Source organism: Ursus arctos, unplaced genomic scaffold (genome assembly GCF_023065955.2).
Source record: "Ursus arctos isolate Adak ecotype North America unplaced genomic scaffold, UrsArc2.0 scaffold_14, whole genome shotgun sequence".
NCBI lineage: Eukaryota > Metazoa > Chordata > Mammalia > Carnivora > Ursidae > Ursus > Ursus arctos.
The window spans coordinates 45,327,598-45,349,299 of NW_026622808.1; the positions used below are offsets into that span (position 1 = coordinate 45,327,598).

General features: G+C 46.7%; 1 protein-coding gene across 4 annotated transcripts in view; it reads right to left on the bottom strand.

The window, feature by feature from the left end:
* The window catches only part of PRICKLE2 (prickle planar cell polarity protein 2), a 311,727-nt gene that overhangs the window by 44,981 nt on the left and 245,044 nt on the right, over positions 1-21,702 (bottom strand). For all 4 annotated transcript variants that reach the window (XM_026501177.4, XM_026501174.4, XM_044384993.3 and 1 more), the window contains 4 exons: positions 10,893-11,006; positions 7,878-8,015; positions 5,014-5,217; positions 1,739-1,925 (listed from right to left, as the gene is read on the bottom strand). In XM_026501177.4, the coding sequence (XP_026356962.1) occupies positions 1,739-1,925; positions 5,014-5,217; positions 7,878-8,015; positions 10,893-11,006 (643 nt within the window). The remainder of the gene's footprint in view (positions 1-1,738; positions 1,926-5,013; positions 5,218-7,877; positions 8,016-10,892; positions 11,007-21,702) is intronic.

Genomic DNA, 21,702 nt, shown 5'->3' on the forward strand with positions numbered 1-21,702 from the left:
ACAGAGGAAACCACAACACTAGGGAGAAGGGGGTGTCATGGGTGCAGGTGAGCTGTGTGTACCCTCACCGCCTACTGGCAGACCCAGAATCCATGCTGAGCCACGTGGGGTCTGAGAGCTGCACCATTCTCCCCCGACACAGCCCACACTGTCCTTCCTCACGTGGCCAGCCACCTGCCTGAATCGAGCTCCCCGTTTCCTAACTCTTCTCATCAATCAAAGCAAGTCTGTTTCCCTGTTTTGATCTTGTGAGAAATGAAAGCTGGTGGGTCCCTCAGGCCATGAGAAGGAGAGGCCGTCCGGGGTTGGGGGCAGGTGGACCGGCATGTCACCCAGGCCCCCAGCAGGGAAGACTGCTGGATAATACTGCTGCATGGCAATGCTGAACCCCGGGCCCGGTGGGGACTCCAGCCCCAAAGGGCCTCATGGAAGCAGGCCTGAGTCTGGGGGACAGATTGCCCAACAACAAAGGACCGCCGAGCACACAGTAGGTGCCTTGTCTGCTGAGCTGTGATGTTTACCGGCTCACGAAGCTCTCCAAATTACTAGCTAGGTTTTCATTTGACTCTATCACTTCTGACGAAGCAGAGAAGCAAGGTCACTTCTTTTGGTTCCTGATAAAATCCTCGAAGTGGGGCAAAAGGGCTCCCAGACCGATTATCTGCACATCTCCCCACGAGAGGTCAGAAGCCGGCAACTTCTGAGCAGACGTCTTAGAAGTGCACATGCCACAGGCAGGGCGGGCTGCTGGTCTCCCAGACATTCCTCCCCCGCCAACTCTTCCTTTTCCTTCTTAAAGGGTGGCTCGTTCTCAAGGTGCCAGAACAGGCGAGTTGAAGGCAGAAGCCACAGAGGCAGCCTGATCTGGAAGAGTGCTGAAGGGTCAAACCAATCAGTTATTTGCGATGAGAAAATGATTTCCACCGATCTCAGATCTGCTGGTGCTTTGGGGAATTCAGAGCCTAGAAGCTGTTTCAGGTTCTCTCGCTTTGTATTTGGCTGGGTCAGCTTTTGCTGATTTTTTTTTTTTCTTGAAGACATGCTTGCCAGAAACCATTTGGTTTTCTTGACAGCCCCTTCCTACCAAGAGGACTATGTGGGTTCCTCCCTCTGCTGACCCTCAAGTTTTCCAAGGAGGCTGTGGAAGACATCTGTTTACATTTTCCCTCCGAGATCCCTTCTGGGACCTCCCCCCCGCCTTGGTCGTGGGGCTGTACATCACATAACCCCATCTCGGGGGTGGGCCTGTGACTCAGGCAGACCAACTGAAATACCCTCTTCTCTTGTTTCCAGGGTGGAACACGTCACCGAACCAGGGATGATAAGGTTCCTGTTCGGAGGAACTGATTTGGATACTAGGACAGATGTGGCCCCACTCCTTTCGAGAATGCAAGTGCTAAGATTATGTATAACTGGGGAGTCCTCTTAGCCAGCATGTGAAGGCAGCTTGCTTTTTACCAATGCCAACAGAAGGCCAGCAAAGCTGAGACACAAAAGACCCCCCCCAAAAAAAACCAAAAAAAACCCAAAAAAGCAAAAACCCAGACCTTGTTTGAACCTTTGAGCCATCCCCACCTGAAGCAAGCACACTCCTTGGTCATTCTGGTAATGTGAGCCAAGAAATTCCCTTTTTTCATTTAAGCCAGTATGAGTTGAGAGCGAAAAGGCTTCTAACTACCCCAGACAGCAAGGAGACCCAGTCACAGAAGGACTGAGCTGAGCACCAGAATTGCCTCACCTATGTGTTGGGCACAGGTGTCGCAGTATTCCGCATACAAGGACTCGAAGCAGTGGCAACAGTAGGGCCGTCCCTCCTTCATGATGTAGCGCTGGCCGCCGAGCACCGTCTCGCACTCGAAGCAGCAAAAGTGTTTCATGTGCCAGTGCCGCCCCTCAGCTTCTGTGCATTCGTCTGCGAAGATGATCTAGAGATGGGGAAGCCAAAGGAGCAGTGGTTAAGACCCAGCCAGGAGAATGCACTTTCACGGAGAAGGGCTGTGGGGGCCCCGAACCGGAAGGTCTTTCCCACAAATTACTCAATAAAAAAATCTGTGTGCTCATACTCTGTATCTTTATCAGTTAGCACACTGGGATTTGCCTAAAGCACGATTAACCACAGTTTTTGGCCTGGCCAGATATTAACTGAACCACATTTTAATAAGAGAAATAAAGCTCTACCCTGAAGAATATAAAGCAAGACCAGACACTGAGGGCCTGTGGGCACTTTGGACAACACATTCATGCCTTATTTGGCTGATACACCATCTTTTCAAAAATAGGAAATATCATTTTAACACCTAGACTCCTGGTTTCTTTGTTGAAGACATAGTATTTGAGAAGGAGGGCTGCTGCTTCTAGATGACTGTGAGTTCTCCAGTTCGGTCATATTTTTCACCACTCACTGCTGTCTTAAAATGAGTCACCTTCGTGTACAAAACCTGCCTTGCCCTCAGAAGCATTTGTGTTTTGACCTCTAATACAGACTTCTTAAAATTTCAAAGCACAGACTTCAAAGCTGACTACAAACCATAGTAATCAAGGCGGTGCGGTACTGCTATAAAAACAGACGTATAGATCAATAGAAGAGAACTGAAAGCCCAGAAACAAACCCAAACATTTATGGCCAACTGATTATCAACAAAGATGCCAAGGACATTCAATGGGGAAAGAACGGTCTTTTCAACAAATGTGGCAGGGACAGCTGGATAACTACATGCAAAAGAATGAATCCGAGCTGTATACAAAAATTCATTCAGAAGAGATCAGAGACCAAAGGAGCCAAATACTATAAAACGCTTAAAAGAAAACACAAGTGTAAATTTTCAGGACCTGGACTAGGCAATGGTTTCTTAGCTATGGCATTGCAAGTGTAAGCAACAGGAGAAAAAAAACCCAGATCCATTGGACTTCATCGCAATTAAACATTTCTGTGTTTCAAAGGACATCAAGAAAGTGAAAATGTAACCACAAAATGGGAGAAAATAGTCGCAAAGCATGTGTCCGATATGGAACTAGTACCTAGAATATACAAGCGACTCCATAGTAAAAAGAAAAATCACCCGATTAAAACAAAACAAAACAGAACAGGCAGAGGATTTGAATACACAGTTCCCCAAAAAAGAAGATACACAAATAGCCAATACACACATGGAAAGATGCTCAACATTACTACCCATTAGGGACAGATGTATCAAAACCACCATGTGAGATCACTTTGCGCGGACTGGGATGACTCTGATGAAAAGTACAGTGTGGAGGACGGGGAGTAACTAGAACCTCCTTGCGTGAGAGCAGGAATGTGAAATGCCATAGCTTCTCTGAAAGAGAGTCTGCATTCCCTCAAACACTTGGACACAGAATCACCCTACGACCCAGCGATTCCATTCCCACGCATATACTCAAGAGAGTATACAAAGATGCCAATGAAAAATGTAGGTCCACACAAAAACCTGCATATGAACGTGCATAGCAGCCTTGATCACAACAGTCAAAAGGTGGAGAGAAATGTCCATCAGCTGACAAATGGCTCTACCCAATACGACCTATACACACGACAGAATATCATTCAGCCTTGCGAAGAAATAACGTACCGATAGGCTAACCCTGAAAACATCACACTAAGTGAAAAATCACTTGTGCAAAAGATGGCACATTGTCTGATTCCACTTCTGTGAAATGTCCAGAATATGTAAATGCATAGAGACAGAGAACAGATTAGTGGCTGCCAAGGGCTGGGGGAAAGGGGCAGAAGGGAAGGGACTGCTGTTAGATACAAAGTTTCTTTTGGGGTGATGAAAATGTCCTGGGATTAGACAGCAGGGAGAGTTGCACAACTTTGTGAATATATGAAAACCCACCAAACTGGACACCTAAGAAGGGTGAGCCTTAGGCTAGGTGAATTACATCTCAAAAAACAAAAGTTTCAAAATGCTTCAATCATCATATTCTATTTGCCATTAGATAACAATAAAGTATTAGGAGCACTAATTTCCAGAAGTGGAAACTGAGGTATGAAGGTAAAGAGGGTGCCTGAATTCAGGTGGAACGGAATTCAGTTTCCCAAATACCCATCTAGAGGGTCTTTCCAGAACATCACCACTAGCATGAGAATCCAAATTAGTTAAGGCTGGTCAACTTCCTCCTAGAAAAGCGAACCCCTCCTAGGCAGGTAGGAGTGCGCTGTGGCTAAAAAGACAAGTGCTGCTTCCAGAAGTCCACACTGCTGTTTGCAGGGTCAGAGGGAACCAGAAATCCACTCTGTGCAGGAAGAAACCCCTATCCAAGGTCTTCCCCAAATTATTCTCAAAATAATGGTGGTCAGGTTTAGAATACTCTCTTTTCTCCTCCAAAATTAAAAAAAAACAACAACACTTTTTATAGAAATATAAGCTCCAAACTTTTGAAGCCAAAGCAGGTTTTCTCTTCTTGCAGCTTACAGATCATATTTGGGTGTGCTCCTGGTGGGAGAAAACACTGGGCACAGGCCTGGTGTTCTAGTCCGCTTTCTGACCTGGGGCAGCAAATCCAAGGACCTCTGAGAGCGTGGGGCAGGGCTCTCCTAAGGGAGTATGCATCTGTCTCCTGAATCCCCATCAGAACTTTTGTAAATTATGGGGAAACTAAATAGTGCCACGAAATGTCTGTCCCACTGAAGCTCAGGAATCCCAACTATTTTAAGACTGAAGTGCCACACCATTACTGGTGATTGCTCCCTGGGACTCAGGCTGAAATCTAAAGCTGCATGACGCCTTTCTTTGAGTTTCAGAACCCTCTGCCCTAGTGCCAGCGATTCTCAGCTACAGAAACTGCCTTCCCACCTGCATGCCCAGGAGACTGCGACTTTCGGACCTGTAAGCACCCCGGAGGGTGGCGCTTCTCCTGCGAGGCCTACTACAAGAAGGTGGAAGTGCCTACGGTTTTCTTCTGTGCAGGAGGGCACAGGACAAAGTGTGGCCTAGGGCAGGACTAAGGGGCGATGGGCAGTGCTGGGGGCCCCAGGCAGCGTGCTCTGACCTCGTCGCAGGCTGCGCAGCGCGGCTTCAGGCACTCGGCGTGGTGCCGGCCACAGTATATCTTCCCATCTTGGTAAAAGTAGATCAGATCCACCAGCAGCTCGTTGCAGACAGTGCAGATGAAGCAGGGCGGGTGCCAGCACACACCATGGCCGGCGCGTGACGCAAACACCGCGATGTCCCCGCCGTTGATCTGGCCTCCGCACTATGAGGCAAGCAGACGCGTAAGTACAAACACCAGCCCCGTCTCGGTCTCTCGGGGCCACGCGTAAGGGATGAAAGACCACCACTACCACAAAGGGCGGGTTGCTGTGCACCTGTCTTCAAGCTGGTCACTGCGCTACCTACTTTACATATGTGGCAGGGCAGGTTTCGCCTGCCCTCCCTCCCACTCTTCTTCCTTCCAAGGAAGACAAAGATACAGTCACTGAGAAAAACAGGGCTCACACGGTGGGAAAGACAGAAAAGCTCCTTTAGCATAATGACACACAGGAGCTCTACAGGCAGGGGGCAAACTGACACATGGGGAAGGTGTCGGTATCTAGAAGCTCCCAACTCCATCCAGAGGCACAGCCCCAGTTCAAAAGCACAAGGAGTAGGGGGTGAGGGCGCGGGGGTGCAAGAGGGGCGCTGCACATTGGGAGAGGGAGGGGCGTGCGGGTGGCTTAGTCAGTTAAGTGTCTGTTTTCAGCAAAGGCCGTGATCCAGGGTCCCGGGATCTAGCCCCACATTGGGCTCCCCGCTCAGCTGGGAGTCTGCTTCACCCTCTCCCTCTGCCTGCTGCTCCCCCTGCTTGTGTGCGCTCTCTCTCTCTCTCTCTCTCTCTGTCAAATAAATAAATAAAATTTTTTTTTTTTTTAAAAAAAGGACTGGAGAGGGAGTGGGTTCATAAAAGTACTTTACAATTTCCCCAAAGCCTTTCAGGCACGTTTTCAGTCTGTTTTCTCTAATATCTTTTTACCTAGTCTTGACTGAAAAGGTATCACTTCTAGGGCCACACTATGGAAGGGGCTTCTCTCCCCCTTTCCTGTCTTCTGGCTCATGTTCCAAAGTTCCTCTCCACATGCAGAAAGGTTCTCCCTGATAACCCACGTTATGGCTGCGGCTGGGCCTCCGAGGGAAGAGTAAAGTGTAAGGTGGTGGGTCCAGGGAAAGGCTCTCTGCTGACTATGGCTTTGGCCAGGATGTTCACGGGCTGAGGATCTAGTTTCACAGCCCTACATGAGTGACTGGCTCAGGCAAGATGTTTAAAGGGTAGAAAAGCTACCTCTAAACCTTTCCCCACACCACGACCATCATATGGGATTCAACGTGTCACAGGAATTGAAAAAGGTCTCATGGAACAGTGTCTGGGAGCTCCTCCATGGTAGTGACCAGAGAAAAGAAAGACACTATTGCAGAAAGTACTACCCTTGCCTTTTATAATGTGAGGAGACCTGGGATAGGCACCGTGATAACAGATAAACTGAAGCACATTAAAAATTTCAAGGGTTTATTTGAGCAAATACAGGTTTAAATTGGGCAGCACCAAAGTGAAGGTGGTTAGGACGGCTCCACCTACCCGGAGCCGGGAGGGGGGTGCTTACAGAGAAGACGGGGATACAAAGCAAGGAATTTATGGCACTGGCTGTAGCTGAAGTGGTTGCCTTATTTGAGAAAGCCGAGTTGCCTATTGGCAATTGGTTGGTCTTAAGAGTCATTTTCTCAATACCAAGACATTGCCTTGGGCTTGGGTTTTGGTTTGCTTATGTAGGTTACGAAGGTATCAGAGTCATCTCAGTGTAATGACCTCCTTGTTTATTTGCTTCAATAGCACAGAATCCCAGGTAATCCTCACCTTAATTCCATGATGTAGGCACTTGTCACCTACATTTTGCAGATGACAAAATGGAGGAAAAATAACATGGGCAAGGTCATCTGGCGGAAACATGAGTCAAACTTCTCTGCCTCCATGCTCTTGTCACTATTCTACACAACTTTTGATACCTGCTCACGAAATGTCCAGCCTTCCTTTTTCCTTAAGAGAGCCCAGCTGGGCTGGTTCCAGGAGACGGATCTCAGAGAGGCAGAATTCCTGATATGAGGACACTGAATCTCACATCGTTTACTTTCATTTTTATTTATTTTTTAAATTGCTGTTAGCATTTTTTAAAAGATTTATTTATTTTAGAGAGAGTGTGTGTGTGTGTGGGGGGGGAAGGGACAGAGGCAAAGGGAGAGAGAAACTTAAACAGATTCTGCACGGAGCAGGGAGCCCAACGCAGGGCTCAATCTCCCAGCCCTGAGATCACAACTTGAGCTGAAACCAAGAGTTGGACACTTAACCAACTGCATCACCAAGTTTCCTATTTTTAAAAAAGATTTATTTATTTTTAGAGAGAGAGTATGTGGGCAGCAGAGAGACCAAAGCAGAGGGAGAAAGAATACTCAAGCAGACTCCCACTGAGGGTTGAGCCTGATGTGGGGCTTGATCCCAGGACCTTGAGATCATGACCTGAGCTGAAGGCAGACACATAACTGATGGAGCCACCCAGGCACCCCCAGAGACCACCTTCTAAGTGGGGCCTTGCCCAGCCACTTTCCTGAAAATTGCAAACTCCCCACACCCCCAGTGCTTGCAGCCTCCTGCCCTGCTGCATTTTTTTTCTATCTTCTTTATTTTATTGTTTGACTTCCTCCCCTAGGATGGACCTCCTTACAAGGGCAAAATCAAAAGCTATCAAATCTCTTGTTCACCGCTGTATCCCCAAGAGCTAGCACCGTGCCTGGTGCATGGTAGGCACTCCAGAAAACAGCTGTGGAAGGAACGAATGCGTGAACGGATGGCAGCGGAATCCCTCCCCGCTCCCGGGAACCCGTGCTCACCTGTTCACAGATAGCGCCTGTCATCGTGACTGGGAAGGGCCTGACATTCCCTCGACCCAAGTTTTCACGTTTCCTCTGGTTGCTGAAGAGCTTCAGCTCCCTCTTCTCTTCCTCATCCAGGGAGTTGCAATATCGAACCTGCACAGACACAGAGGGTGCCATGGAGGACGTCGCCCTTGCTCGGTGGGATTTCTGAAGCCCATGCCCTAGAGTTTTCTTGTTAAACGTGCTCCCACTCAGCTTCGTGGTGCCAGCCAGCACTGGCCGCCAGCGGGCTCGGGCTGGCGAACGTGAGTCTCTACCCCAGCAGAAAGAGCTTAGTAAAGGCACCGAAGTCCAGAGCCCAAGTCAGGAGCGGGCTCAAGGTCGTCTAACTGTCCGTCGGCCTTACTGCCTGCTCTACTGCCCCACTGAGATCCTCATCGTGTGGGGGGCTCTCGTGCTAGTCAAGATCTGGGACTTTTTCCTACTTAAAGAACCATGTGGATCTTCAACTGGATCGTGGGGCCCTGAGACGTTCGCCTCCCTGTGTTCATCCACCATCCTTGACACCAAAGGATGGCTCCAGGCCAGCGAGTCAGAACCGCGGTCAGAGGGCTCCCAGCTTCTGCTCTCCCACCTCATTTTGGGACAATGGGGAACCAAAGGCTCGAGGCAAAGGAGCCGGTCCAGAGGTACATGCCCTGCTTCGCAGAAGTCCTTGCATGTTTATCTATGTGAAGGAGGGAAAGGGCGGCCCCCTGGGCTTCGGCTAATCCATCCACTTGCATAAGATACTTGCCTTCTTGTTAAACATAAAAACCCACAGAATTAAGGGAGGGACATTACAGACACTCAAATCCAGCATTTCCTGGTCTTTCCCCCTATTAACACATACCGCGGGAATTCGGCCATAGTCTTGAACTATTTTGAATACTGTTTTTTAAAATGGTCTCACTTTTTAAAACTTCAATACATCTACTTAAAAAGCAAGTATATTATGACTATAAATTAAAAGTTAGTATCATCTACAAAAACCAGAAGGTGACCATAAAATGAAACAATGTGAAATCGGAATCATGTTGTTAGATTCTAGCTACTTCTGCTCAGGGGAGATCCTGAAACGGAGATTCTTGATGCGGTCACCTGAAAGTGGAGCCTGGTATGAGCTGGAGAGGTGTGAGAAAACTGCTAGCCCAAACGGAAAGCCCACCCCTCTCCCCCTGGGGCTGATTCAGCCACTCCATCGGGAGGAAGGAAGCACAATTTAAAAGGGAGTGCTTCTCTTACTATGTGGCTCCCTTTCGCCTACCACCGCGTCTATGCACCACCCGAGTCCCGTGCCTGCCACGCTTTGGGGAACATGGATCTCATCCCACCTCCTGTCTTTCTTTGGAGTAACAGTGGAAAGGTTAGGTGAAATGCTCAGATGCTTTGTTATAGGGCGGTTGGTGGGAAATCTTTGGACCAGGACCGGTGCATCCTAACTGGAAAACCAGCGCAGCTGGACCTTGTCTCAACTGCTTCCTCTGCGCAAAAGAGCGAATGATCAGATACTGACTTTAGAATCACTCTTTGTCCTCAAAAGGGCCATGTCAAGTGGATGAAATGTGCCCACCGGGTCACATGGAAGGAATTCTCACCAACAGGAAGAAGGAATTTGAATGGTCTCTTTTCATAAAACCACAGTTAACTGTAAACAGAATAAATTGTTAAAAGCAAAGAACAGATACCTTGCTCTATAAAGTAAAAAAGCATTAAAAGAAAGTCCTCCTGCGGATGGCCCGGCGAGCCCTGGGCTCCGCTGTGACCTGACTAGCCCGGAATAGATACGATTGCACCACTGACATTTTATGGATGTGCTTTTAAAGAAAGGCACTCCCCTCCTGCTTGTAAAAACCCGCATTTTCACTTCCAAATTAGCTAACTGGGCATCGGGTTACAGTGCTTGCTCTCGGCTTTGAAGGAGAAAACACCGTTTGTATTTGTTTTACGAAGTCGGAAATGGGCGACAGGAAATCGTGGCTCTCTTTCTAGGGACTCGCTTTAGTTTTCTAAGCTTTTGCTTCACTTACTCAAATTCATTTTTGAGGCTTTTGGATTACCCCTTTTGATCTGAATATGGGAAAATAAAGACCGAAATAGCACCTACTCAATTTCCCCGGAGATCCGGCTTGTGGGCGGGGGCAGTCGGTAGAAAGCCGGGGTCCAGCTCTCTAGAGGGGTTACTTCTCCTTTCAATTTAAAATTGTTTCCAATGCAACCAGTTAAGGGGACGATTCAGTTCTAGAGGATGACTATTTTTCAAAACCGGATACTTAAAAATTAATTTCTAGTTTACAAATCTAAGCCCTCAAGCGGGATGATCTTTTAAAAATGTATCCACGGATTTCCCTTTATGAGCAATTTGACTTGAAAGATGAGAAATGCCTGCTGGCAGTGCCTTCTATCGAGGTTCAGGAAAAAAGGACAGCCTGCAAGCCATCCTTCCACATGTACCAATGGTGCCCCTGCAGAGGTGGCCTTTCGATGCTAAAAACACAGATGTTCGAGCTGCGTATCTGGACAAGGGACTTCTACTGCAGCATCGCGTGGAAAACTTGCCTACTTATTTCACATGAAACGATGCTGAAAATGCCAGAGAATCACAACGTGTTTGCAGGGCTTGACCCTGAACTGGCCCGGGGGGAACTGCAATCGACTAAGGGACTCGGGCAACCAGCACATTCTTCTTCAACTAGGAAAACCTGGGCTTGAGCTTTTAAATTTTAGGGCTCCCTGGATGCCCCAAACGGCTAGTAGCACCAGGCACAGACGTGAACCCAGTCCATAATGAGATCTGCTCTTCGGTAACCCTCTCCAGAAAGTGTCAGGCCTTTTCCTTTGGTTCTAATTAAGGAAGTGAAAACCTAAAATGAAGGGCCAGAGTTTTCCTTCGGAGACCTCACTGATCACAGCATTCTGATTATGAAGCAGGTAACAACTCACAGAAGCTTCTAAGCCAAGTCTTCATAAGGCCCCGCGCGGGCCCCTTACCTCATTGTCATGTGGCGGCAGCTGGTGTAGGAGCTGCTTGATTCGAAGTTTCTCTCCGGGACTGTTGACGTAAGGAACCTTCTCCTCTGGGAGGCAGCTATAGTACTGGTGAACCTGCAGGATGAAAGCACATGGGTCACTCGCCCGCTCCCACTCCCTGGGAAGAGGATCCCGGCAGCAGGACACGTTCGTCCTCCTGTCGTTTCCACCCTTCTGCAACTCAACAGCATCTGCGTTTCTCCTTGCAAGCAGACAGATTCATCCTTGAAGAAAGAGTGGGGCGAATCACCCGTATCTTGGGGCTTTCCCTCTCTTGCAAGGGAAAAATAAAGCCAGCACACTTTCCTAGAAAAAAAGAATTTGGCAAATAGGCGGAGGAACCCAGAGGGTAGAGCTTTGTCGGCTCCCCCCGAGACAGAGAGCAACTTTACCATTTTCTCCGTGAGTCTCCGGCGTGCACCGTGCCTCCCTAGCCAAAGGGATGTGTTGGTGCCTGCCTCACACTGGAGTCAGAGCCAGGCTTTGGCGCTCGCTGAGCGCCTGGGTCCCTCAGGCTCCACCAACACTGAAAGCCCTCTAGGTTTTGAGCGCTTTGTAAGGGCAGGTAGCAGTTGCCATCTGTCCGAAAAGAGAGTCACTACATTTGGGATACTGAGTATGTAATTAAAAATTGTCACTGACGGGAGGATTTTTGCACATCCTAGAATGTTCCTGTTTACGGCTGTTAGGACATATTCTTGCACTTTCTGGGGCTCACTCAACTCTAACAAAGACTTGGGAAGGCATCTAATTTTGCTTGGGAAAAGAAAACAGACATTCTACTATCCAGCTGTATGCAAAACTAGGGTCAAGAAAAACTGGCCAAAAGAGAAAACAGAAAACAGAAGGTATGCTATTATACAGGGGAGAGAGAGAAAAAAAAAAAATCCCACAAGCTCAGATGACATCATGGAAAATTCTTTTCAACTATCTCTTAGCATCATGACCAGCTCTTGCGAAACAAGGCATTCATTCAACAAGACACAGAAGACAGAAGACTTGAGGCTCTAAATTCATCATATTTATTCCACTTCACAAGCTTGGTCTAATTCCCTTGAGTTTAGGGAGCCCTCGACATGAATACATGTTTTGGGAATGCTGGGGCACAGAGCTACAAAAGCTCTATCTACTTTGATCTCCAGAAACGAAATAATAACTTTTAAAAGGTGGGGGGGGGGAAGGCTTTGCAATGACAAGGCCTTAAAACAATGAGAAGGCCACCTTTATTTTCATAACACATGATTGCAACCATTCTCCATCGTCTGCGTATTACTGTCTTAAGCAAAGGCCAAAGGCGACCATAAACAGACTGCTCAGAGACCAGCTGGCTTTCTCAAGACAGGGCCTTGCAACTCCTCCCTAGAGGCACCTGGCAGGGAGCCACGTCTGGGGATGGGAAGGAAGGGCTCCGGGTTTTGAAAGCAGCCCACAGGTTACCAGCAGTCTCTCTGAGAAGAAATGGAAGCGCAGACCATGAGTTAGTTCGGGATGAGGAGCTGGTCATGGGCCCACCGGAGACCGGCACTCCAGTTTGTGCTCGGAGGAACCCGTGTGTCACACGCTGTAGCAGGTTAAGAGCAGGCAGAAGGCAGGGGCGCGATCCCGGCGTTCTGGGATCGAGCCCCACATCAGGCTCTTCCGCTGGGAGCCTGCTTCTTCCTCTCCCACTCCCCCTACTTGTGTTCCCTCTCTCGCTGGCTGTCTCTATCTCTGTCAAATAAATAAAATCTTAAAAAAAAAAAAAAAAAGAGCAGGCAGAAGGCAGAGGTTGTGTCTTGGGGAATGGGCCTCGCCCCCCAAGTTGAGAGACTGCTTGTAGCACAGCCTTGCTGCAAGGTCCCTTTGTCATTCCCACTCTAGTGACAGAACTTCAGGGACAGATGCTAATAAGAAAGGAAGTCACTAGAGATGCTTGACAGGAGAGTCCGATTTGAGTGCCATGAACCCTCCCCCGAATTGCCCCTCATTCCTCACACACCCCTCTTCACCGCCCAGAGCACGGGCATCCCCAAGAACCCCTGTGACTTGGCACCTTGAGTCCAGCCTTCGCTGACATGGGCCAAGGCCGAGCCTGGCTGGAATCTTCCTTGCCTCTTCTGTAGCCTGGCCAGCTGTTCCTGAACCCCCATTCATGGGTTTGTCACTTCCCAGCTCTGTGTTCCTGAGTGAGTTCCAGAACCTCTGAGAATCCTCATCACAGGACTGTGGCAATTAAACGAGAGCGAAGGCTAAGCCCTTGGCCCTCAATAACAATCAGTAACACGAATACATAGGGGTGAGTCTATCATCTGGCCCGCAGGCTCCCAAGGGAACAATGCAAACTTTCCTGGCCTCTCTTCCCTTGTGAGAGGCAGAGTCACACTATGAGCTGTCAGAGTGAGGCCAAACCTGGAGGCCCCCAACTACTTTAGTCTAAGAAAGAAGGTGGCAAGGGGGAAAAATGTTATTGAAGCTAGTTTGATCTCAGAGGGGGAAAAAAGGCAGATTCTTACAAAGATGTGCCATTCTCTCCAGAAACCCAACAGAATCTTTGGGTTTCAGGAGGAGACGGGACTGGCTACTGGAAGGGAACTGGTAAGGGATTCTCATCTCTCTATGCCCAGTGTCCTGGACCCTCGTCTTCTTCCTCTGTGGATCTGTTCCTTAGCTTCTCAAAGTTTAAGGTTTCCCACAGCACCTAAACTTACACAATCTCCCTTCGTGGCCATCCTAGACTGACTCACTTGGCTCTGTTCCGAAGTCACCAGAGAAGGACCCTGCTTACCCCGTCTTGGGCAAGGTCCACACCTGCAGACTGGATTAGAGAAGTTCCACCCTGTTTTGAGACTGGAGATAAAGGCGTCCCAACACGTCAGGGCTGGGCAAAGCAGAGGCGGCCGTGACTGGAGACCTCCAAGGACCAGGAGCTAAATAAATACCCTGGCACGCAGAGGTCCATCCTGAAGACTTGGAAGTCTTATGTCAACAGAGGCACTGACTACTCGTTAAGAACACAGCTCTGGCTTTCCTGGCTGGGCGTCTTGAGTTGCCTTTTGTAATTCAAGCCTACTGATCACCACTGCAGAAAATACGTCCTTTCTACCAGCATTCGATAATTCCTTGAAAAAAGAATGTACTAAAAATAATTCCTCAGAAGGCAGCCAACAGTTTGGTGAATGACTTAAAAACTTACCAAGTGAAATGCACCATTATGAAACCAAATCAGCTAATATTAACTAACGACCTCCCAAATCGTCCCCATGTTACAGGGTAGGTGATCCGGCTTGCTCCGAGGATGGGGAATGAGGTGGTCCTTCACCACTTCCCTTGGTCCTTCCACCATTTGACTTCTGTTCCTCCTCCTGCTGTTTAAGAGCAAGGGAAGTCCAAGCCCTTCCTTGAGCAAAGGGATGGGAATGATGGAGAAACTCCCCTCCTGAATTCCCAGTCTGGCTCTGGCTCAACACAGAACTGCTGCCTGTAGTCTCTGGCATCCTCCAAAATAAAACTACTGTGTGGCCCAAAACAAACACTAAGCAAACCAACGGTAAGGGGAAAATATTTAGTGTATTTTCTGGCACTACGGAAATTAAATTTGGCACCACCCCTGAAAACCCTGCAGATTGCTCATTCTGGTCCAACCATGTTTCTCTCGTTAATTTTCACAAGCAAATAATCAAATCCAATAGAATTTTGTCAATGATGACCATTACCGAGTAATATCTGGTATGGTGGTCACTTTTTCCTCCTGTGTATACTGAGTATCACTCTCCAAAAGCAGGACTACGGAATGTGCTAGAAACTCCATTCCATTTACTCATTACTCAGGGAGAGGTGCCCTGTGATACTGCACCCTGGGTTGAGCTGTATGAGGTACACTTCCCCCAAACAGAAGCATTGTGCACACAGTCAACTGGCTCAGGAAAAGGAGATAGCTGAAGGCCTTTATTTACGGTGTCACTCCCCACAGCGAGGTTTGGCAAGAACTTCAGTCTGTGTCAGATGGATTGTAAGAGCTTTAGTCAGTGTGCAAATAAAATCTACAAAGTAAGGCCTCGCCCAGTTTGAGAGACTGGGTTTGTTAGAAGGAACTGCACATTTGACAGCATTTCTGCCTGGGCAGAGACGGAAGGGAGGGAGTCAAGGGACACCCTGTTGGAGAGAAGAGTGTGCTAAAAAAAAAAAAAAAAAAAAAAGAAGTGCAAAGTGCTTCATGTAGAGCGGCGGTTCTCAAATTTTAGCTTGCACCAGAACCACAGGGACAGCTTCTTAAAACACATTTCTAACTCCACAGGACTGGGGTGGCGCCTGATGGTTCGCATTGGTACCGCTTTCTCCTGCGATGCCCCTGCTGGTGGTCCAGAGAGCATGTTTCAAGAGCTGCAGGGCCATCTCACTGTTTTCCCTCAGCAGCCAATGCCATGAGGTTGCCAGGCCAATGATGGTCTTCCTAGGCTCTCCAGGAGATCCAGGCGGCCCCGAAGAGGGGAGGGAGCTTGTGGAATCTCTCTTAATTTTGCAGCTGTCTCTTGCCACACCGATATACATGCTGAAAAGGGGGATTCTACCAGCTCTGGCAGGGATAAGACATTCTGAGGGCAAAGTGCTCCTGTTATTGGGTGGGACATTTTCCATGTCAAAAGCATCCTGTGTTTTTAAGAGTGGAAGCCAACAAAGAAGTCAGACTTTCTTGGCTGATCTCAGATGCAACTGTCCTTTACCCTCTAAATGAAGGAAGGTATCGATGAACATATTTTTTAGGGAGTGGTTCTTATGCCGGAAGTGTGTTTGTATACAGTACCTTGTCAGCCCCCCACGCACCCTAGAGGCTGGTACATTGTCCTCACTAGACACACAGCTATAAAAGGGGAGAGCCGGTTTTGGAGCTGTCTTCCTTATCCTCTCCTGTGTTTTTCATGGATGCTTGGCCTTCTTTATCAAGAAAACAAGACACTGGCAGATGGATGGGAAGGAACTAAAAAACCAGATATAGTAGATTCCTAATATGTATGACTGACCACATACATGGTGAACATGTTTTCCTTTGGTGTTCTCCATAAAATAACCGACATATGGTCCAAAATGAACTGGCAGGAGGTAAAAGGGGTACTCCAAATGAAACTGTCTTTCCACAACTCCATGGAATGATGGTATAAGGGAGTTGTGGCAGACACGGGGGCCCCCCCACATCCATTTTCCTTTTTCCCCTTAATAAGAATACCAAAATCTTACTTAAAGCATCAATATGCCCCTCTTAGAATAATATTTTTACACCTCCCTAGTAGCTATGAGTAGCCCTGCAATTAAATTCTGGCCAATGACAAGTAGCATGTGACTCCTGAGAGCTTTTAAAGGAGGCTGAACAGTTGGCAAAGGCCTCCCCCCCCCATCCCCCTTTCTTACTGTTTCCTGTGTGGAATGTAAAAATAATGGCTGGAGCTCTAGTAGCCATCTTGTACCATGAAGTTCTTTATTATACCATGGAACACCAAACCAGCTCTGGATCGCCTATCTCTGAACTTCTTTTACCAATGAGAGAAAGAAATGATTTCTTTATTTATAGTCTCAGGTACTAGACTGTAATTCCAAATGATATAGCAATGGTTCTCAAATGCTAGCATACTGCAGAATCATTTGAGGTCTTCATTAAACATTATCCCCATTTTCATTCTTCTGGGTCTGAAAAAAAAAAAAGCCCAGAATTCTGTATTTTTTTATTCTAAAGATTTTATTTATTTATTTGAGAGTGAGCAAGTGAGGGACAGATAATGATTGAGACCATGAGTGGGGAGGAGAGGGAGAAGCAGGCTCCCCGCAAGCAGGGAGCCTGATGCTGGGCTCTATCCCAGGACCCTGGGATCATGACCTGAGCCAAAGGCAGATGCTTAACTGACGGAGCCATCCAGGTGCTCCCAGAATTCTATATTCTTAATAAACACTTCATACCACACCAGGAGAAACACTGGTTTAAGACGAACGCAAACAGGACTAGACAAAGTGAGGGAAAACTCCTGAGGTATAATCTCTGATGTGGGCTGACACATCTGAAAGGCTTTATAAAAGCCCATCTTAACCCAGAGACTAACTAGAAGATTAGACCTTTATTTCACACTCTCCCTCTCCTGCAGTTTGAGAAGCTTGGAACCTCGCTTAATCTACCTCAATTCAGGGAGGCACTATCTAGAATATGCCTGAGGTCTCAGAAGGCAGGTGCTACAGAGAAGGGAAAGATGCTGCCTGAATTTGCGGCATGTAGTAGTTTTTATGAAAAGTGCACACTAGCTCTGAAATGGAGACCTGGAGAACAATCGGGAAGCATTACAGCTACAAGCAAGTGGTGATGGGCTGCTTTTAAGGGCCCATTTGTTCACTGTGCCCCCACTTGCCAGAATTTCATTACCCAAGCAAGAGGAGAAAAGTGGTGTTAAGTGGCATCTAAGAGATAAAATTGTACCAAGTTTGGCTCTTTTCCTTTTCTCCTGGAGACCCACATTATAATTGTAATTGGTTTACTCAGGAAGTAATGTAGGAAATAACAGTCCAATACCTAATGTCTAAACAATGCCTCCATCATGCTTCAACTCCCACAGGAGTAGGATCAAAAATCAGAAATGAAAGCTCATATGCAGGGTATTTTTAAAGAAGAGTATTTCAAAGGCTTTTCTCCTTCCTTCCTTCCTTCCTTCCTTCCTTCCTTCCTTCCTTCCTTCCTCTCTCCCTCCCTCCCTTTCTCTCTCTTCCTTCCTTCCTTCCTTCCTTCCTTCCTTCCTTCCTTCCTTCCTCTCTTTCTTTTTTCTTTTCTTTCTTTCTTTCTCTTTCTTTCTTTCTTTCTTTCTTTCTTTCTTTCTTTCTTTCTTTCTTTCCTTCCTTCCTTCCTTCCTTCCTTCCTTCCTTCCTTCCTTCCTTCTTTCTTTTCTTTTCTTTTCTTTTCTTTTCTTTTCTTTTCTTTTCTTTTCTTTCTTTCTTTCTTTTCTTCTCACACGCAATGTCTGATTCAACATTAAACCACGTCAGACGTAGATTCAAAACATACCCAGAATCCAGTCACTCCCCTCCACCCCGTAGGACCAACTAGCCACGACTAAGTGCTCACAGGAATGACTGCCACGGCTGCTTCTGGACCCTGGCTTTCACCTTTGTTCCCCTGCAGGTGATTCTCTATTCAGCAGCAAGAACCACCCTACTTGAATACTAACCAGGTCAGGTCACTGTTTTTCTCAAAATCTTTCATGACTTCCCACTCCCCTCTGATTCAAAGCCAAAGTCTTCACTACAGATCATGCCTCCTGAACACTGGGCTGATTCTATCGCTTACGATATTCCTGTGGCTCAGTTCTGCTCCCAGTGCTCTCCCCGTTCTTCCTCTCACCTCAGGGCCTTTGTAGTAGCCATTCTCTTCGCCAGGCACATCCTTTCCCCCAGATATTTATGTGATGCCCATTCTCACTTCCTCCAGTCTTTGCTCAAAGGTCACCTCATCAGAGAGGTCTTCCTCCTCAGAGAGGACCACCCTAATCAATCCTTATCAGAGAGGACGACCTTAATCAATCCTTATCAGAGAGGACGACCTTAATCAATCCTTATCAGAGAGGACGACCCTAATCAATCCTTATCAGAGAGGACGACCTTAACCAATCAGCACCTTCACCTCTTGTTCATGAGACTGGTGCTTCTCAAACGGGGCTACTGTTGACCCCCAGGGGTTATTTAGGAATGTCTGGAGACATCTTTGGTTGTCACACCTGGGGTGAGTGTGTCTGTACGTGCAAACGCGCATGCTATTGGCATATAGTGGGTTGAGGGCAGGGATGCTGCTGGGTCTCCTACCGTGTATAAGAGAGCTTCCACAGTAAAGACCAGCCTGCTCAAAATGTCAATAATATTGAAACTGGTAAACACTTAACCTGCTTTTCTTCAACGAACTTACCACGTGCCAATGCATAATCTGCTCATTCACTGTCTCTGTTTCCTCTAGAGTGTGAATACCTGGGATTTCGTTGGCTATATACTGCCCCCCCCCACCATGAGTGTCTTATACCTAGCAGGTGTTCAACACGTGTTTGCTGAGTGAATGCATGCTGTATTCAAATCTCACCTTTCTGCCTCTCTGGTTTATGGAAGGATTTGGACAGATACACGGAGCAAGAGAATACACAGGTGAGATTTCCGGAGGAACCAGGGTAAAACTCACAGAGCTTCCCTTTCATCCCATCAAAGCACCTGTGTTGTCACTGAAGATTCCTATGTGCGGGGGGCGGGGCCGGGGGGGGGTTGGAGGAGCAGTTAGAAAGATGAAGGGAATAACTGACAAGGAACTGTTTCTTTAAGAGGAAGGGGCAAAGCAACTCCCACTTGTATTTGAAGCTAGAGAATTTCTTTGAGTCGACTTTGTTGAAACTACAGAAAATAATCACATTATGTCCTGAGTAGTTCCTGTAATCACAAATCATGTGAATTGTTCTTATACGCCTCCTACTCCACATACGCACTCTCTCCAAACCTTTAGGCTTTAAAAATTTTTTATTTAGAATATTAGAATATTAAACTTCAATGTTTCATTAGAAAATACCTCCCATTTAGTCTGGAGCATTACCTGGCCGTTATTGTATTCCGTCTTAAAGAAGACGTTCCAGAATTGAAAGAACTTGGAGTTTCAACACTTCCCCTTCAAACTACAATTACATAAAGACTCCCCTTCCCCAATTTTACCAAAACACTCCTTGCAGAATGTCTACACATTTGCATACATGCCCTGCTAAAAATTCCTCAACAGTTGCTTACTTTTTTTGGTAACAGTTTCAATATTTCCTTTAGACAAAACATACACATACATATGTATGGAAAGAGCAGGATGGTAGTTTCCTCTAATGGTTAAGTGTTTGGACTCTGGAATCACATTGTTTGGGTCTGAATACCGGATTGAACACTTACCATCTGTACACAGTTGGGCAAGTTACTCTATATCTCTTATAAAGTCAATATCTTCATCTGTAAAATGGGGACAATAACAGTCACCTTAAAGTATTGCCATGAGGCTCAAATGGTGTAGTGCCACCAGGACAGAGGCAGGCACACAGCGAAGGTTCTATTTTTTTTTTTTTTTAGTTTTGAAGCCATCGAATGCGTAAGTCATACATGTCTGTGTCATGGACTGAATTGTACTCACCTGTCCACGTGCTGAAGCACTAACCCCCAAAGTGATTGTTTTTGGAGACAGAGCCTTTAAAGAGAGGATTACATTTAAATGAGGCAGAAGGGTGGGGCTGTAATGAGAAAGAACTGATGTCCGTGTAAGAAGAGGAGGAGACACCAGGAGCGTGCGTGCATAGAGAAAGAGCTATGTGAAGACACACGCAGAGGGCGGTTGTCTGCAGGCCAACCCTGCTGGGAGCCAGATCTGGGACTTCTTGCCTCCAGGACTATGGAGGAATAAAACCTGCTGTTGAGGCCACCCAGTCTGCAGAATTCTATTAGGGCAGCCTGAGCAGACTGGACAAGACAGTCTCCTATACGCAAGGAACAGTTCAGGACTCGCGGGCAAAGGACACGCATACAAATAAGAAATGATCCCCAGACGAAGGAGGTTCTATTTGAGTACAATATATAAGACAAGCACGCAAGTGGCCGTAATGCAAAGTTAAAATACAGCAAGAGCCAGCCGACGCGGACAAAAATGCTACAGAGTTTCAAAGAACAATGAATCAAATCCCTAAATGTGTACGTTTGCCCATTTCCATGTGGAAACAATCCCACTGTGGATGATTTCTAGCTACTGTGTGATGTCATTGGATGAGGGACTGGGAAGGGCGCAAAGTTGCATTCATTATATGGTACTGTCACTGCACGGAGGTAACCGATGAAATAAACCCAAGAGCACAGATAGCAGCGCAACAGAGGAAAGTCATTAGGAAGGGATGAGTTCTGAGTACCTATCACCTTTGTTTTTAATATAAGTTTATACAATTAAGCTTTAAAAATGGCTGAATGAGCACTGGGTGTTATATGAAACTAATGAATCATTGAACATTATATCAAAAACTAATGATGTACTATATGTTGGCTAATTGAATTTAAAAAAAAAAAAAAGAAAGTTGCAACGCCCCCCCCCCCCCCCCCCCCACCGGCCAAATGGCTGAATTTAACAACTGGCTTACAGAATTCCTGAAAACTGACCAACTGGATCTTGTGAGGTCAGCCAATTCCAGCATACCACTGTCTTAAACTTATATTGTCAGTTTCTTTGGCAAACTCTCTTTAAAAGGTAAAAACAGTAGGAGGTCTGTAAATACCTAAAGACTACTTCAAAGGGCATGAAGACAATCCATCCAGCTCTAGCTCTGTCTTTGATGGTTCTGGCAAACAGCACATTGCGTCAAGTCATCTACTTTCACGGATACATTCTTCAAAATATTTACAGGTCTCACTCTGCTAGTCCTTTCCATGTTCTCTCCATCTGTGTGCCAAAAACTTTGCTCTTTCTTTATACATCTTTTCCTTTGCTCCCTTCTTGTTTCCTTCTTAAATCCCTGGGCATAATCCAGAAGTGAAGAACATGTTAAAATAGTCATTTATGTACTGGCAGGTGTCTGATTTTCTCTTCTAATGTTAAAAAGGATATGAGTCAAACATATTGTAGGTATCTACAAAAAAGAAAATAACAAAAACCCCACCTGAAACCTTAATAAAACTCTACTTTTTTTAAGCTATCCTGGGAATGGCCAACGGTATTTTAGGTCATTGATTCCTACTTAAAAAAAAAAAAATGAAAAAAGATTTTCCACTTCTGGGATAG